The sequence below is a fragment of the Engraulis encrasicolus genome, chromosome 3 (genome assembly GCF_034702125.1).
Source record: "Engraulis encrasicolus isolate BLACKSEA-1 chromosome 3, IST_EnEncr_1.0, whole genome shotgun sequence".
NCBI classification, from domain to species: Eukaryota; Metazoa; Chordata; class Actinopteri; order Clupeiformes; family Engraulidae; genus Engraulis; species Engraulis encrasicolus.
Genome location: NC_085859.1, coordinates 39,789,884 through 39,804,903, shown reverse-complemented (window position 1 = coordinate 39,804,903; position 15,020 = coordinate 39,789,884). Strand labels below are relative to the sequence as shown.

The 15,020-nt window shown below is 43.4% G+C and overlaps 1 protein-coding gene across 1 annotated transcript; it reads left to right on the top strand.

Annotated features, from left to right (window-relative positions):
- Positions 1-106: 106 nt before the first annotated feature.
- On the top strand, positions 107-9,199 carry nipsnap1 (nipsnap homolog 1 (C. elegans)). The gene is made up of 10 exons (XM_063195396.1): positions 107-369; positions 785-912; positions 1,129-1,174; positions 1,455-1,549; positions 1,760-1,830; positions 2,210-2,350; positions 2,592-2,623; positions 5,335-5,429; positions 6,000-6,083; positions 8,902-9,199. The coding sequence occupies exons 1-10, from the start codon at positions 293-295 to the stop codon at positions 8,964-8,966; spliced, it is 834 nt and encodes a 277-aa protein (XP_063051466.1). The 5' UTR covers positions 107-292; the 3' UTR covers positions 8,967-9,199.
- The last annotated feature ends 5,821 nt before the right edge of the window (positions 9,200-15,020 follow it).

Below are 15,020 nucleotides of genomic sequence, written 5' to 3'. Positions count from 1 at the left end.
GAAATACAATTGGTTGATATGACAGACAGTCGCGTCGCTCATCAGCCTTTGATCAGCTGTAGTCTTTATCAGATATGATGTCCTTGCTCCAAGGCGTTTAACGGTGTGACAAAACACACACGTCACAAACGCTGGCACGCTCTCCAGACAACCTTTGATCATCTGTGCTCTGCGCACTAACCACACGTGAGATACAGACACAAATGTGCTAAACATTAACAACAGAAAACATTCGGGGCACTCCATTTTAGCTACCACACTTCGTCTTGGCAATCCGTGTTGGAAGAGGAAGATGCCACGGACACGCTGTTTACTCCAGCTCCAACGGCAGCTGCACAGAAGTTATTTGTGCGGGAGACCACTGACGAGGTAACCTGTTCAAACACAAATGACTTTCATACAAGCCTTGACTTCGTGCGCAAGGCGCGCGCTGTCGCAGTAGGCTACAGTTTGACAACATGTTCTGCTCCGCGTGGCGTTCGAATCTATTTTTCTATGAGTTCATGACCCTGCCCACGCTAGCGCTGATATAGTATTTATTTCTTTATTGGACGTGTTATCCTTCCGTAATGTAGTAGGCCTACAGCTGAGTGACATAGATTTGCCAAGATCTGACCTCGGGACGAACCCTTGATCTTGACCCTTGAACTTAACTGTCTACATGTCAACTGGTGTTTACCATCATATTTAAACGATTGCAATGAAATGCATTCATAATGTTTCTGCTTTGTGGCCTTGTTGTTAGTTATGAAACTCTGAATCGTGCCTTTGTGTTTCTCCTCAGAGGCTTTGCAGAGAGCAGTGATGTAGGCTGGTTTCGGTCATTTTTTGTACACAAAGTAGACTCCAGGAAAGACGCCCACTCCAATCTCTTGTCCAAGAAAGAGACAAGCAGCCTCTACAAAATCCAATGTGAGAAAATATCTCTCTCTCTCTCTCTCTCTCTCTCTCTCTCTCTCTCTCTCTCTCTCTCTGCTTGCTTGAAGGTGAAAAAGGGGTTTTCTGAAAGGGTACATTGCACCGTGTAGGCTACTCTTTATTTTCTTCTAATTATTTGTTCTAATACTTTTATTAGACATGTGTATAATGTTCATTCTGTTTGTTGATTTGTATTTTCTATGCTTCCAGTTCACAATGTAAAGCCAGAGTGCCTGGATGCCTATAATAGTCTGGAGTAAGTTTGAGCCCTCCACCACTTCCCCATCTATTGCTGTGTTTATGTTCTTCTCTCTGCATTCACATACATAGCAATACTCAGTAGCGTACTGGGAGAAGCCACATTTGCATTAAAAACATGCAGCTGTCTGCCAAACATCATCATCAGTTTAATGTGATTTGGCAGGGGAGATGTTTATGTGCATGAGTGCATTTGCTTGTCTGTCAAGTACTCTGTTATTAAATGTCAATTGCCATGGCTTTAGAAGATGCGGTGACCTTTTGACATTTGAATGCAGGGCTGAGGTTCAGAACCAGCTTCACCATGACGAGAGCTACCCTTGTGAGGTGATCGGGAGCTGGAACACTTGGTACGGCGAGCAAGACCAGGCAGGTAAGGAGTTGCTAATGAAGAACAACCACTAAAGTCTCAACATACAGATGACCGATAAAAAAAAGAAAAGAAAAGAAAAAAAAACGACAAACCAACCTTCCCACGTTGCGTGTTATTTTCCTGTGTGGTGGTCTTCTCTGCCAATGAAGAGCGGCCACAGACAAGACAGGAAACGATGCAATGCTGCCCTCTGCTGTGTGTTTCTTCTAGTGCACCTGTGGAGGTACTCGGGAGGATACCCGGCTCTCACGGAATGTTTGGAAAAGTTAAAGCATAACAAGGTAATAATTGGAAAAAATATTTATTCAGAGTGTACCGTCACACGGAATGTTTGGACAGTGAAAATTCTATAGAATTCTGGGCACCATACACCAGAGCCGTTTATAGAGATCTCTATATACGGCTCTGCAATACACGTTGGAATTTTAGAATCTTGCATTGTTATAGAACATATTCTTTGTTAAAAAACACTCTTAAAGGTTAAAGAGGTTGCAAAAGCATAGTGATAACTGGTACATTGTTTGCATTTCTCTAGCTTCTAACAAACAAATCGTTTGCCATCATGAGCAGCTTACAATAATCCCCGTAGATGAGAGATACGAGTATTCTGATAGTAGAAATTAATCTTCATGTTTCCCTTTATGTTTTATTTGATTTTAGGAGTACACAGAGTTTCGGAAAGAGAGAAGCAAAATGTTGGTGTCTCGCCGAAACCAGCTCCTGTTGGAGTTCAGCTTTTGGAATGACCCGGTGCCCCGACCTGGTCCAAACATTTATGAGCTCCGCTCCTATAACCTGAAGGTGACTTAACCAAGATTTTCACCACCTCTGACTTAACATCCTCTGGTTGGCTGGTTTACAGTACATATAGATCTAAAATGTCTGCACATTACTACTATACTATGTCTTGCTTGCTTCAGTTTAAGACCTACTTACTGAATTGTAGACTGTATTTCAGTTTGCAATGTGTTTTCCTCTGTACAGAAACATAAAAGCATTATCTTTAACAATATTATCTTTTCTTCATCTCTCCAACAAATAGCCTGGGACGATGCTGGAGTGGGGGAATAACTGGTAAGTCCCAAACCTCTTGTCCAAAGTATATTTATTTATTTATTACTTCTCAACTTGCATGTTGAAACACGTGCAAAACCCAAATGGAATATGATGAAGTTTTTGGTCAACTGGGCATATTGTCATGGACATTAGCATGACATGGATGATGACAGTGGTAGAAGTCTATGGTAAATGTTCAATTCTGTGATGAGCCAATATTGTATGTCACTGAACCCCAACTTGCAAGGAGAGCAGTCACAGCAGTTTCTCATTGTACACTGTGTGCAGAATTATTAGGCAAACGTGTTTTTTGACCATATTGTCTTTTTTATGCATATTTTCCAACAGCAATCTATATGAACATGAAAACCTATTGGATTTAAGCATTCCAGGTCATGCATATTTGTATAATAAGATGGGGATGTAGTCAAAGGTGCCCAACACCTTATATCAGGTGTGCATAAGTATTAGGCAACTTTGTTGTCTTCTTGGAAAATGGGCCACAAAACAGATCTAACAAACTCTGAAATGTCTATAAACAATTTTGAAGTGTTCTAGAGGGATGTGGCTGTCTTGAAATTAGCAAGATTTTGGTCACGTTCGCACAGAACTATCAGATGCACCTTTACAAAGTCATCAGTCTCTTAAGAAATGTCACTGCCAAAGATTGAGAAGAATTTAACTTGAAGCTAGAAAAAAAATATCACCCTGCAGTCCTATCATATTCCAGAACAAAAAACAACACCGAGTGTCCAAAATAACAAGGTATTGAGTGCTCAGAGACATGGCCAAGGTAAGATAGGATGACAGCAGACAACCATTCAACAAGTTAATTAAGTCAAGACTAGGTCAAAAATACCTGGGGACAGGGTTTTCAAAGGTATTATGGACTTGGGAAAGTGACTCTTGACAGACAGGGTGGATGAACCCGTGGCTGGATCTTTTAGAGGGAGAAAATCGCATCATTTACAAAGACAATGGTATTTATGCAGTAATCTGCTGGTATTTGAGTGGGACTCAGGAACTGATCTGAGTGTGCACATTACTGATCTAGCCATAGGCTCATCAACCTGGTCCATTAACAGTCACTTTCACTAGTTCATAAAACCATTGAAAAAACTGTCTAAAGACATTTCTTGACCCAGTTTTGACTTGTGGTCTTAAGGTTTCAACCTGTTTTACCTTGGCCATGTCTCTAAGTGCTGAATACGATGTTATTGTGGACACTCGATGTAGGTTTCAGTTCTGGAATATAACATCACTGCAGGGTAATAGTTTTGTGGTAGTTTCATCTTCAATTCTTCTCAATCTGGCAGTTACTTTGTGGGCACATGCCATGTGACACTGATGGCTTGTAACGGTGCATTAGATGGATGTGACCAATATTTCAAGACCCTTCTAGAAGACTTCAAAATTGTTTATAGTCTTAACAGAGTTTGTTAGATCTCTTTTGTGGCTCATTTTCTGAGAGGAAAACAAAGTTGCCTAATAATTATGCACACTAATTTTGCCCTGATATAGGGTATTGGGCTCCTTCGATCACACCGTCTCTTATTATACCAATATGAATGACCTGGAATGCTTATATCCAATAGGTGTTCATGTCCAAAGGGTGGTGTCTGACACTATGCATAAAATGGACGATATTGTCAAAAAACTTGTTTGCCTAATAATTCTGCACACAGTGTAAGTCACTTCCTAAATCTCAATGTCCAGGGCTGTACTGAGACCAGAAAATGGCCCAGGCCCAGGCCTGAAAATGGCCCAGGCCCTCCATAGACTAGTGTGACTGAGGTGTTCCTGCACAGTTCGTCCCCGTTGGGGCGCGAACCTGCCACAGGGAGTCACAGTACGAGCGCGCTGAGCTAAAGGGCCGGTCCGATAGCCCAACGCCAGCGCACTGTAGGGAGGTTTACTAACGTTACACGCCACACTCTGCTAGTTGACCTCCGTTACACTAGCCCTACTAGCCCTTGATGTTAAAAAGGTGAATCATTTAAGGATTTCTGCAGCTTTTTTGCATGGCCCAACTCTAGGTGCCGCCATCTTAGGGCAGTATCTTGATATTTCTCATAGATGTTGCTGCCACTGACAGGGTAATGTGCATGTTGCCTTGGCACAGATTGATGGCAGCAATATGCTGTTTAAAGATGGTAGCCATCCCATCCCATTTGTTCTAATACAAGGGAGAGGTCAATGTTGTATCTAGTATGCATAGTATACAGTATATGTGCTTCTATGACAGTGATTCTCAATTTTTTTTTAACAAATACCACCTTGACCTCATCATACCCCCCCCCCCCCCCTTTTAGGCCTAATGAATGAAGCGGAAGAATGGCTCAGCCGAGTGCTCCCCCTCTAAGCTTTATCCTTCTCAACACCCCAAAGGTTGAAGAAGCGTATTGTGTTAGCTGGCCTGTTGTGTTATTGTTGTTGTTTTTTGTTTTATTTTAATTTATACGGTCATGCACTGTTTTGGTGCATGGTGGTGGGTTTTATTCTTTTTGTGTGGAGGGCTGTACTCAGTTGTGTTTTTAGCTAATTCTTATTATCTGTTGTAACCATTGAAATCTTTAATAAACATTTGATCACATAAAAAGAAGTGCTGTGTAACCTGTGCAGTAGATGTTGAGATCCAAACACTAAGGTTAAGAGGTAACACTTAGGTTAACTAAGGTTAAGAGCACAGTCATGTAACGCAAGCTCTCAATGGTCTGTATAACCAACAGGGCCCGAGCGATCTCCAGCCGCCAGGAGAACAACGAGGCTGTTGGAGGCTTCTTCACACAGATCGGGGACCTGTACGTTGTGCATCACCTGTGGGGTGAGTCTTGCCATCCTGCCCTCCGATCAATGTCGCCTGTGTGTATATGAAACAAAGTTGTTTGGCACACTGATAAGGACAGAAAGCACCAAGAAAGCAGCATGCTAAGATGTCTTCTCTGTTTTCAAGAATTGTGTCAGACCTTGTGTCTTTACAGTTAACAGTGTGTGAGCCAACTTTATTTCATGAACTTTTTTCTTTAGCTCCATGCCTGTGCCCCATGCCAACCAGTACCTGTACATCAACAGTCCCCTACATATACCTTTTGTATAAAAAAGCCAACTCAATTTCAGTATCTACACGTAGTGCATTATATGTGTTAGTGCAGCTGTCTAACAAGTGTGAGTAATCACAAAAAGGAGCGAAAATGATCCAGATGAGTCCCAAACAATAATCTGTGAGATTTTAGCTGATTTCTGACCCATTCTTACAAGGGCCTTTTGGAATGCCTTTCTACTTTTGGCCTGTATCCTAAAGACCATTCACAAACTGCAAGGCAACACTCAACAAAACTGTAGCAAAATGTACTATTTTTTGTAGTTGAAGTCATTCGTTTTTTTTTCTCTATAGCATACAAGGACCTACAGACCAGAGAGGAAACAAGGAATGCGGCTTGGCTGAAGGAGGGATGGGAGTCAGTCGTTTACTACACAGGTAAATAAGTGTCTAGGACAGTATAGATCTTTCTGTATATTAACCAGTTTCATTGGGACCAAGTCCTCTTTAGTTCAGCCCGTCAGAGCTTATCTCCCTCTGCTGTACAGCGTTTAGTACTACAATAGAGAGATTTTGACCACTGTGTGCATACAGTATACATGGGTTCTACATTTTAGTTTTCACCTGGCTGCGTGACCCTAGCTGCACACAACTCAACCTCTGATTGTTGGAAACCGCTGTCAGTCAAAAAATTAGCTCACGTGGTTGGCTGACAGTGTCTTGCCCCTCCTCACAATATCGTGTTGATAAACAAAAAAAACATGTGTAGTCTGCTTGAGCTGAGCTCCCTCTGCTGTAGAGCGTGTAGTACTACAATAGAGACATTTTGACCACTATGCATACAGTATACAGCAGGGATCCGTTCTATTATCCTAACTCTGTGAAAGCCCATTGGGAAACTCCAACTCCCATTGTCATTGTGACACAGCACACTGCACACAACGAAATTGCATTTATGCCTCACCCGTGCAAGGGGGCAGCCCTCAGTGGCGCCCCATGTGGAGCAGTGCGGTGGGACGGTACCATGCTCAGGGTACCTCAGTCATGGAGGAGGATGGGGGAGAGCACTGGTTGATTACTCCCCCCACCAACCTGGAGGGTCGGGAGTCGAACCGGCAACCTCTGGGATGCAAGTCTGACGCCCTAACCGCTCACCCATGGCTGCCCATCTCATCCTCCCATGTGCTTGTGGCCTTGTGATGATGCCGCAAGACGTCATGGACGATACAAGTTTCATTCAATATCTTGCAAAAGCACAATTCAAAGGTCGTTTTTTTTATTTGCAATGGGAATGTGGAATGGGAGAAGCCTCCCCAAAGTTCCCAATGATGACAGTGGGGATTATTTTCTCATCGGACGCGGCGCATTAGCAAAGCGCGAGGACACAAACATAAGTAAAGGATGGGAGCTTGGATAATGGAACGGACGCCAATAACATGAGTGTTCAACATGAAATGGATCTGATGCCAAGTTCAAGAGTTTTATTGTCATTGTCAAAAATAGGCAGCAAAATTGTGTTTGGTGTACAACACTTAGTAGCAGCAGGCCTTCAAGTAAAGTGCACAAGAGATAAAAGTGACACCAGTGCTTGACCCTCCCAGCCCCCTCCTCCATCGCACTTAAAGTGCAAAAAAAGATGATTCAGTCCCATAATGACAATGCATAATGCAATTTCACTAATGAAGATTAAAGGGACAGTTTGGTCAATTTCAACATGCAGTTGTAATGCTCACACTACCCTGGACTTGTCAGTGCCTGAGATTTTTTTTCTTCTTCTTCAGCCGTTTCCGAGATCCTGGTCATTGTAATGGGGGCAGCTCTTTGTTTACATTTAAAAAAAAACATTTTTATTTATTCCCAAAAACATCCAAAAGGTTATAAAACATCAGCAGACAACTAGCAAACAGCAGTACCTTTTGGGAAAATATTTGGAGTTGACCTATGTTTCATTTTTTTTAAATGTAAACAAACGCTGCCCCCATTAGAATTGCTCATATCTCGGAAAGGGCTGAGCCGAAAAATGTGGCATCACCAGGTACTGACAAGTCAAGGGTAGCGTGAGCAATACAACTGCATGTTGAAATTGACCAAACTGTCCCTTTAACATGTTTTACAGGGATGCTACAAATAATTTTTGTCCAGTTTCTAAAATGGTTTGACAGAATTGATTTTTTTTGTTGCAGTTAGTTTTATAGGTTCACTTTTAGCACATTTTTTTTTATTTTTACCTTTGGCTGCTTTTGTGGAACTCTTCACACAAATGGACAAAATTATAACCAAAATTAGCCAAACTAATAGCACTAAACAGCTTTGCACTCAGTTTGCGATTTATAACACACACTTTGTAACAAAAAACAATCCATTGCAATGCACAGCACTCATTACACACAATCCAAATGTTGAACACACTCCAGACACCTAACTTCCTCAAAATAACACACTTCTTGAAAAGAGAAACCAAGAGTCAAAGTGTGTTTCAAATTTGTACTGCCTGTGTCTGCTGCAATGTTTGCTAGAAATGTGATGGGGTGTTAATGATTTGGTACAAAAACATTTCATTTTCTGACTGAAAAAAAAAACTGTGATTGGTTTTGCAATGTATGTATATAGTTTTTCTGATTTGCTGTGAGGTTGTATTGGTGTGAAGAGTTCTGCAAAAACGGCTACAAAAAACAGCTTAAGAGATCAGACTGTAATCTAGATGGAACATTTTGCGGGGTCATTCTGCCTGTTCACAAACTTTTTCATAAATATTTAGCACGATCATGAAGTCCAAGTGTTCGTAGGGCCTATTGCATGTACCATCTTGAACCATGTTACCTAATTGGGTCATCTTTTTTCTCACTCTGACGTGATATACTTACAAGATATGGGTATCATCATCCATCTTGTCACTTCCCGGCCAACCTTGACAAGTTTAGAAAAGGGAGATAGATAGATAGATAGATAGATGGATATATTGTTTATTTGTCCTTTCGGAAAATTGTTCTGTGCCATTTTCTGTGCATCTGCTACAATTACAAAGACATTACAATACACAAAAAACACAATAGACAAACACAACACCAACCCTCCCTCTTATCTAGGACAAAAAGACAGGTTTGAAAATAGGACAAAAAAACCCAAAACTTAAATACAGTACAATACGAAAGTGCAGATCATTCATGCTAGTGGCTATGAATGATCTGCAAACTCTAGCTCTTGGACGTTTGACTTGTACACTAATTTTCTCTTGATTTTCCTGTCTGTCTTGCAGTACCTTTAATCCGAAGTATGGACTCCAGGATCATGATCCCCATGAAGTTCTCCCCTCTGCAGTAGACCATTGATTACCTCAGGAATGAGCAGATCACTCTTCACAGATCAATGGCTGAATGTACGGTGGAGCTACTGGATAAAGATCAGTCAGGTTGGCGAATGATAGGAGGGACTTCTAGGAGGGAAACTGACTCATATGATATAATTTATAAGTGACTGACAATACAGTTGAAAACTTGAAAGTTGAAGTTGAAAGTTAACTGTATCAATAAATAATCTAGATGCTGAAAGCTGAATCATCTCTGTAGTTCTTGTGTATACACATTTTCCCCCTCTGATATTCAAACATAAATGTCGTCATGACTGGTAGCCTATGTATGTTAACTAAAAGTACAAAAGACTGATGAGTCTGATCTCACAGAATTCCTCTTTGTCATTCTATTCCCCCTGCAATTGAGTTGATATTGTATCTGTAATGTTACAGGGGAAAGTAAATAATCAAATTGGTTGCAGTTGTGTGATACCGTATTTGATCGAATTCTGCGAGTTTATGTTGAAAAGAGCACAAAATACTACAATGATTCTCAGGTGATATGCTAAAATCTACATGTGAGGTACATACTGTATATCACAATGGTGGCTTTACATATCTCAATGAAAACGTTGGCTTTTTTTGTGCCAAGGCCACCAAATGGAGAGTAGACATGGATCTGCCAATAACTCAGAATCACAGATGGTAGCGAATGGCTCAGCTTGTCCAAACCACGTTCACAATCAGAGGGCAGCATAGTACAGACTAGAGCCAAGCCTGCAACAGAGGACCATAGTTATGCCATATTCCATATGCACTGCATAGCTTAGTTGGTGTATGACATCAAATAGCCTGTGGTTCAGTACATAAAATGTGTATTATACAGTACATATAACAGTATATGGAATGTACTGTTTCCAGCAATCACAACAATCTTTGATGGACCTTTTCATACTTGCATATTACTAAACTTTAAAACGAATCAGTTTGAAATGAGCTGTATGCATCGTTTCATGGGATTTGTCTGGGCAGGATAAGGATAGGATAAGTTTGCTACTGATTACTATCGAAGGCAAGTTATTATAAAGCAATGATGTTTGCATTTATGTACAGGATCCAAGATCCGGTTCTGGATCCGGCAGGATAATAGGGTTTTTCAGACTATCCGGATCCGGCAGGATCTTAAGCAGTGGATCCGGTATCCGGCAGTTACCTAAAAATCAGGATCTGGGGCATCTCTACTTTTTACGTAGCCTAGGCTTTTCAGTCAGTCTTTCACAACCCCAATTGCTGCATGGAGTGAAAGAACTTTGGAAGCGGCCAGTGCAGGCAGTGTGGCAGTAAGCCAATAAGTCTAAAAAATAGTTTGAGCCAACGTAATAAAAAGGGCCCACGTGTGCGAGTAGGCTATGTGTTTAAACCCTTTCGTAGGATCCGGTATCCGGTTCCGGATCCGGCAGGATCTTAAGCAGTGGATCCGGTATCCGGCAGGATCCTAAAAATCAGGATCCGGTGCATCTCTAGTTTGCATGCAGCAGTATTTTGTCCCAGACTTCACAAAAAAGTTCAGAACATAAACAAGAACTTAACAAACCAGTATCAGCGTTATTAGCAAATAATTGGACTCGGAAATTTGACTCATTACATAGTGCAATGTTACAATACAGTACAATAAGACGATTGCAGTGTGGCTTGCACTAAAGAATAAGCCCATATAGACCCCTTATACAGACTACTGACATTTACTACCAGTATGGAAATACGTATACCAGAACTATGTGATGGGGAGTGATATGCAATAACTACCTTGGTGATGCAGAGCCACTGGCGTAATGTGGAGCAAGTGCTTCAGGCCCCCCTACAAGCTACCAAGAATGGGCCCCCGAACAAAAAAAGAGGGCCTAATATCATGTGGAGGGGACCAGTTTCTTCAAGTCAAGGGCCCATGTGGGCCCCCCACCTTGTATGGGCCCCCCTGTCTCGCGGGGGCAGCGGGGGTATACGTTACGCCCCTGTGCAGAGGAAATGCATTGAAAGAGGTCTGGCTCCAGTATGTTCCCATCTGAGGGACACCGAACTATTGCCTCGTCTTTAATTTGTGCAAAAACAGTGAATTCAGTGGGCATGGCAGTCCAAGGAGTATGAGCCTAAAGTTTGCCTGGTCCAGGTCACTTAACACAACAGACAACAGAGAGCATTCTTACAGTATGTCATTCAAAAACGTCAATGGCAAGTTGAAGTTGTGATGCCATGTGCATAGTAAAAAGTGACAGGGAATAGCTTGAAGACCCTCTCCTCCTGTCAGGAGTTTATGAGTGTGATGACTGAGGGAAAGTCAAGCTGTTGGCCCTGCCGTGGCCAACCGGTAGGGTACTCGTCTGCCATCAAGTTCAAGTTCAAGTTCAAGTTTATTATAGCCAAATCAACAGTATGACATACAGTTGCATTACATTACATTACATTACATTGCATTTGGCAGACGCTTTATAACCAAAGCGACTTTCAAAAGAGGACATAATCGAGCCAACATCACAAGCAAATACAAAGTGCACAGGAAATATACAGAACAAGAAGTGCAGTTGCAAAGAGGGATTCGTTTTTTTTGTCTTTTTTTAAGAGTAAATAAAGAGTAAATAACGAGTGAACACGCAACACACACACAAACACATATACACACACACACACAAACTAAACTAGACATCCTGTCAAGAGTCTGCCCTGGGGCTAGGCCAGCTCAAGCATTAGTCTAGTAGTAGCCTACTCTCGAAAGAGGAAGGTCTTTACTTGTTTCTTTAAGGCTGCAAGAGATGTGCTTAGTCTTGCTGCCTCCGGGAGACCGCTCCACCATTTGGGTACAACAACGGAGAACAATCTTGACTGGGAGTACCTAGAGCGACTGGATGGCAGAGCCAGGCGGTTTGTGCTGGATGAGCGCAGTTCTCTTCCAGTAACATAAGGCGTTAGGTCCTTCAGATACGCTGGGGCCGTTCCTGTGATGGTTTTGTAGGCAAGGGTCAATGCCTTGTGCTTGATCCGGGCGGCGATCGGTAGTCAGTGCAACTCAATAAATAGAGGAGTAACATGGGTCCTTTTGGGTAGATTGAATATCAACCGTGCCGCCGCATTTTGGATCATCTGCAGAGGTTTTAGCGCACAAACAGGTAGACCTGTCATAAGTGAGTGTCAATAGTCAACGCAGGACAGGACCGTGGCCTGGACCAGTCGTTGTGTAGAATATTGTGTCAGCACAGGTCTGATATTCAGTACGTTGGACATCTGGAATCGACAGGTCGGGGTGACTGAGTTGATGTAGTTGGAGCATGACAGCTCATCATCAATCATGACGCCAAGGTTTTTGGCAACTTTGTTTGGGGTCACGATGGTGGAGCCTATCTTGAGGTTGATGTTGTGACTGAGCGGCTCTTTAGCTGGGATCAACAGGAGCTCTGTCTTGGACAGATTCAGCTGTAGGTGGTGTTCCTTCATCCATGTTGACAAGTCGGTGAGGCAGGCAGAGATGCGTGCCGAAACCGTGGTGTCCTCTGGACGGAACGACAGGTACATCTGGGTGTCATCAGCATAGCAGTGGTAGGAGAACCCATGTGTTTGAATGACACGACCCAGGGAGGAGGTGTATATTGCAAACAGAAGGGGTCCCAGCACTGATCCTTGGGGTACGGCTGTGGAGAGGGTGTGAGTCGTCGACAGTTTCCCTGCCATGACACACTGAAGGTGCGTCCAGATAGGTAGGAGTTGAACCATGTGTGGACGCCAGTGATTCCCATGGCCGTGAGTATCCTCAGGAGGGTCTTGTGGTTGACTGTGTCAAAGGCTGCAGACAGGTCTAGTAGAATGAGGACCGAGGATAGTCCTTCCGTTCTTGCAGTCCTTAGAGCTTCAGTCACTGAGAGTAATGCAGTATCAGTTGAGTGTCCACTTCTGAAACCAGATTGTTTTGGGTCCAGTAATTCGTTATTGGTGAAGTTGGTGCCTGCTTTGCAACTGCCCTTTCTAGCGTCTTGGATAGGAAGGGAAGCAGTGAGAGTGGTCTGTAGTTTTCTACATGGGCAGGGTTCAGTGTAGGCTTATTCAGTAGTGGTGTCACCCTTGCTTGTTTGAAGGCGGAGGGGACAGTGCCGGAGGACAGTGAGGAGTTCATGATGAATGTGATCGCTGGGACCACTGTTTGGGCAATGTCTTGAAGAAGGTTCGTGGGCACTGGGTCTAGTAGGCAGGTAGTGGGACGGCTTCTTGTGATGAGTTTGGAAACGTCTTCTTCAGAGAGTAGAGTGAATTCATGAAGTGTTGCGGGAGTAGGCATGTTTGCCAGGGGGGTATCTTCTGGGGGGGAGGGCGTCTCACAGAATTGCTTACTAATATTTGCTGTCTTTTCAGTGAAAAAGGTGGCAAAGTTGTCTGGGTTCAGGTCTGTGGCCGCAGGAGGGGGGGGAGGGTTGAGCAGTGACTTGAATGTAGAAAACAACTTACGTGGGTCTGTCATGTTGCTGATCTTGTCGTTGTAGTAGGTCGTCTTGGCAGCTGTTACAGAGGCGGAGAAGGCCAGTAGAGATCTAAGTTTTTCGAGGTCAGATGGGTTGTGGTGGGTTTGGCGCCATTTCCTTTCTGCTGCTCAGACGGTGGTACGTAGAGCTCGGATGGTTTCTGTCAGCCATGGTCGCGGTTGTAAAGGTCTTGCAGGTTTAGTGACTAGTGGGCACAGGTTGTCGAGGCAGGAGGTCAATGTGGAGCTGAGTGAATCCGTAGCAGTGTCAACATCGAGTGAGGAGAGCATGCTTGCTGAGGGCAAGGCATCTGCCACCACTGATGCAAAGCTAGTGCGTGACAGGTTGCGTAGATTCCGCCTATATGTGACCAAGGGAGGGGGGATGGGTGTAGGGTCGGGTAGGAAGGTGATGAAATGGAGGAAAAAATGGTCTGAAACATGCATTGGTGTTACCTTGATGTTGTCCGCTTGGCAGTCCTTAGTCATGATCAGGTTGAGCTGGTTACCACTCTTGTGTGTCGGGGGGCAGCTGGCTAGTTGAATGTCAAATGAGTTCATCAGGGCCTTGAAGTCTGTGGCGTACGGCTTCTCTAGGTGTATGTTGAAGTTACTAGGAATGTCTTTTGGTTTGCTCACAAATGTAACCACACAAATACACATAGCTAAGACAAAGACAAGAAAACAAGAGGGGCCATAAATTAATAGGGACGCATACAAGTAAACATTGAAAAGTGCAATAAGACAGAAATACAGTACATAGTGCAAGGTAGGCAAGAGGTAGAAGGCCAGGCAATGGAGTGGCTGTAAAGTGTTAGTGCATGTTCAAGTTCAAGTAGCGGATGGGTAGGTGCTGTCCCTAAAACGTCCCCCATGCGGCTGCCCTGGGTTCGATTCATGGCCCAGATCCTTTGCCGGCCCCTCCCCGTCTCTCTCCCCATTCACTTCCTATCCACCTCTCAAATTGTCCTATTATCAATTAAATCGTAAAAGACCAAAACATATTGTTAAGACCAAAACATATTGTTAAGAAAGTCAAGCTGTTCTTGCGTCTGAAGGTTTTTGGTATGCACACCAGGGAAGGTCAAAGAAAGTGTTGGATGATGGTCTTTGATGATGTTATTGGCCCTATCTGTAGTCCTTCTGTAAAAGTTCTGGGGGGGGGGGGGGTATAGAGTACCATGACTTTTTCCTCTGCTATGTGGATGTTGTACTGTAGTGTGTTTTTCCTGTGTTGTGACCAGGGACACTGACAGATTTGGCAGGGCCCAGGACAAAGTTACCCAGTCCCATAGATACAATGTAATGAGGACCTAATTCTGGGCCCCCTCTCTCCCAAGGCCCTGGGACAACTGTCCCCTTTGTCCCCCCCCTGTTGGCACCCTTGGTTGAGGCAACTCCCATGATGGAGTCTGTGGCAGCAGTGTAGAAGGTGATAAGCAATTCTTGTGGAGGATCTAGTTTCTGCAGTTGTCTGTGGCAGTACATTCTCAGCTGACCATTTTTGATCTCAGACTCCTACTTTAGATCCTCCTGGGAGATGATGGTTCCATAAAACTTTGTCTATTTCGCGTTTGACACTAGA

Coding starts and splice junctions, on each gene's coding strand:
- nipsnap1 (XM_063195396.1), top strand. CDS start 293: ATGCCACGGACACGCTGTTTACTCCAGCTCCAACGGCAGCTGCACAGA. Junction 1,831..2,209: donor AAAAGTTAAAGCATAACAAG/GTAATAATTGGA, acceptor ATTTGATTTTAG/GAGTACACAGAGTTTCGGAA. Junction 5,430..5,999: donor CGTTGTGCATCACCTGTGGG/GTGAGTCTTGCC, acceptor TTTTCTCTATAG/CATACAAGGACCTACAGACC.